Source organism: Cucumis melo, chromosome 9 (assembly GCF_025177605.1).
Source record: "Cucumis melo cultivar AY chromosome 9, USDA_Cmelo_AY_1.0, whole genome shotgun sequence".
Lineage (NCBI taxonomy): Eukaryota > Viridiplantae > Streptophyta > Magnoliopsida > Cucurbitales > Cucurbitaceae > Cucumis > Cucumis melo.
The window spans coordinates 10184309-10187457 of record NC_066865.1 but is presented as its reverse complement, the minus strand read 5'-3'; the positions used below and the strand labels follow the sequence as shown (position 1 = coordinate 10187457).

At 34.4% G+C, this 3149-nt stretch overlaps 1 protein-coding gene across 1 annotated transcript; it reads left to right on the top strand.

The window, feature by feature from the left end:
• Positions 1 to 1303: 1303 nt before the first annotated feature.
• LOC127150826 (uncharacterized) lies at positions 1304 to 1935 on the top strand. The gene is made up of 3 exons (XM_051089516.1): positions 1304 to 1365; positions 1438 to 1685; positions 1753 to 1935. Exons 1-3 carry the CDS (start codon positions 1330 to 1332, stop codon positions 1922 to 1924), a joined length of 456 nt encoding a protein of 151 aa, XP_050945473.1. The 5' UTR covers positions 1304 to 1329; the 3' UTR covers positions 1925 to 1935.
• The last annotated feature ends 1214 nt before the right edge of the window (positions 1936 to 3149 follow it).

Here is a 3149-nt window from a genome sequence, read left to right as displayed (position 1 = left end):
TAAGTACTTTTAATTATTTAGGCTGCATTCGTCATTGATCCAAGATCTAGGCAAAACGTTCTCCAAACTGCAGGTATTTCGTTTCGTCAGTTTAAGAACTGGCTAACAACGAAATACATCATCCCGCATAAAGATGAACCACAATTGCTTCAAGTTCCACCTGAAAAGTATTCCTTCATTGAGCAAAATCACTGGGAAGAGTTTGTAAGGTCAAGGTTATCAAAGACCTTTCAGGGTATGGATAACTTTTATACATGAAAATCATTCGAAATAATATTTGCTGCTTTCACATTAACAAATACATTTGGTTATAGGAAAAAGAAAATTACAACAAGATAGACGATCGAAGAACAAATACAATCATAGAATCTCAAGGAAAGGGTATGCCAATCTTAAGGAGGAAATGGTAAGATGTTTAGATGTCTAAGGAGGAAACTCCCATTTTTCTAGTTTGTTCTTTCTTTGTTGCCAAAGAAACCTTATAGAATTTGTAAGTAGGATTCTTCTAAAGCTTTGTCATTTGGAGGGGGGGTTGTTTGTTTCTTGTAAAGGGTTGCATAAAAAGTTGTAACTACGATTATTGTATGACTTTGTCATTGAGGGGGGGGGGGGGGATTGTTTGTTTCTTGTAAGGGGTTGCATAACAAGTTCTAAGTTTGTTGTTTGTTTCTTGTAAGTTTGATTTATACCAAAAATGGAATACAAGCTAATATGTTTACCACTTGAACTCCATGTTCTCGAATGAAGAAGGAGGGTTCAAATGAAGTTTATGTTGATCGAGCTAAAATATGGAAGAAAGCTTGAGTTAACAAACAAGGACAGTACGACAACGACGACATTCAGCAAGTCGTCCATAAAATAGTAAGTCATTACATGTAAATCACACATTTCAATTATCCATTACATAAGCAATCATTTCTATAACTTACATTAATTTTGCTATCTTTTTAGGATGAGATATCAATGAATACAGATTCATCGTCTATGAATAGACACTGTTCGAATGATGTATTAACCTAAGCATTGGGTACAAAAGAGCACAATGGTCGTGTGTGTGGGGTTGGTGGATACGTTACTCCAACAACGTACTTTCATTCAGTTAAGAAAACATCAAAAGATGAGGCGAACATTCTAGTTGAGAATGAAGAACTCCGTAGGCGAGTTAGTGAATTAGAGGCACAAATTCGCTCAAACTTATCTACACCATTGTCTGCACACGGGAGTTGTTCAAGGCCAATAGTGTAAGAGGGGATTGAAGAAAAGGGTAAGAGAATAGAAGTGGAATCGTTGGACAAACCAAAACAGAAGGAAAAGAAAGGGAAGGAGGTGATGAAGATGAATGAACCAGAGTTGGACGTCTTGAAGGTATGTAATCCACTATTAAACTCGAATGTCTAATATTGTACGTCTTACTGAATTTGGATGTTCTTGAATTAGGAGAGGGACTTAATAAAAATGCCTACAGAAAAAGAAGTTGTATGTGAATCGACATCAACTTTGCCATTAGCGTTGAAGTCGATTCTCAGATATGCTGAGAAGGTAATGGAGAAAGATTCCAGCATCACTTTTTCACTACCCGCTGACCTTTTTGGCATTAGTCGAAAGACTTCTGTGCTTCGAGAGGATATCGTTGATCTTTGTAACATGAACGAAGTGAAAACGTTTACATTGGTGGCCTATATGATGTAAGTCAATTTCATTCCTTTGCATCTAAATTTATGTATCTCCTTTACGAGTTTATATATTTTGTAGGTACTTGTATTCATCTGTTAGTGGTTCGAAAGAAAATATGCAGTATGTCTTTGTAGATCCGTCCCTAATCTCTTCTGGAAACACACAAGAATCTCGAATTCGAAACTTGTGTAGTAGATTGATGGTGTCCAAACCCGACCAAGTAGTTCTTGCTCCTTTTAATCCCGGGTAAGTTTAGTTAGGGTATTGGTTGCATTGATAGTAAAATAGTACTTACATTTTTGTATAATTAAGGGTCATTAGGCACTGCTTGCTATAAATGCGTATGAGGATACAGTGTTTTACCTTGACTCGCTAAGGACGACATCAAAAGCAACTACAAGATATGTAACCGACACGTAAGTTTAATCTTTTATATCATGTAGTGCTGTTAATTCTAATGCATGTACAATATTCTAAGATATGTGCAATCTTATCTTGGCAAAACAGAGCAATAGCGATATTTCACTCGCAAAAGAACATTAATAAAAGCAGGAAGCAAACTTTATGGCGAACAGTAAAGGCAAGTATAAATATTTAAATTCAATTGTATTTTGTAGATTACTAGCAATTAAGACTAGTTCGTTATTCTAATTTATTGTTTTTATAGTGTCCACTACAAGTCGGGAGCACTACGTGTGGATACTATGTCATGAAGTATATAAGAGAAATTGTAAATAGGGGAAGCATTGCCATCTCGGATTCGGTATGTTATATATCAAACTATTTCTTTTGTACGTATAATAATTTTCATGAATACTAATTCATTTATTTTGCATGTCTACAGATTGATATACGAAAATCATACTCACAAGCTGAGTTAGATGAGGTGCGGGTTGAGTTGGTAGAGTTTTTGGGTTCGTACATATGATCTAGGACTTATTTGTCATCTCTGAAAAAGGAAATTAACTTTATTTTTTGTAGCTGATTTTTCGAAATGTTCATATGGAGGGGAGGGGTTGATTGATATACTTTTGAGACTTTGTAGAGGATTACAGTTTAGGTGAATTGTTGATAGATGAACTGTTCATATGTAGGGGGTTGTCATTATGGAAGTTTATGTATGGGGATGATATACTTTTGGGCTAGGTTAGTTAATTAGATGATGTTTAGTTTAATTCATGGAAATCTGTTGAAATTGTTTATATATATATTGGTTTTGTAAATGATATATGAATATGATGCAAAGTTTTGGACATGATATTGAACGGATGATGTTTAGTTGCCATTTGATGTATATTTGTCTTTTATATGTAGTTGAATTTTTGGACCAATGAGAGCATAATACAGGAAGAATAATATAAAATAAATTACAATTAAAAAAATGAAAAATTGCTTGACGGTTTTGAAATGTCATTAAATACATTTCTTGATGGTTTGCAAATGTCATAAATAACAATATTCTTGACGGTTCTAAA

Coding starts and splice junctions, on each gene's coding strand:
- LOC127150826 (XM_051089516.1), top strand. CDS start 1,330: ATGAAGATGAATGAACCAGAGTTGGACGTCTTGAAG. Junction 1,366..1,437: donor CAGAGTTGGACGTCTTGAAG/GTATGTAATCCA, acceptor TTCTTGAATTAG/GAGAGGGACTTAATAAAAAT. Junction 1,686..1,752: donor ACATTGGTGGCCTATATGAT/GTAAGTCAATTT, acceptor TATATTTTGTAG/GTACTTGTATTCATCTGTTA.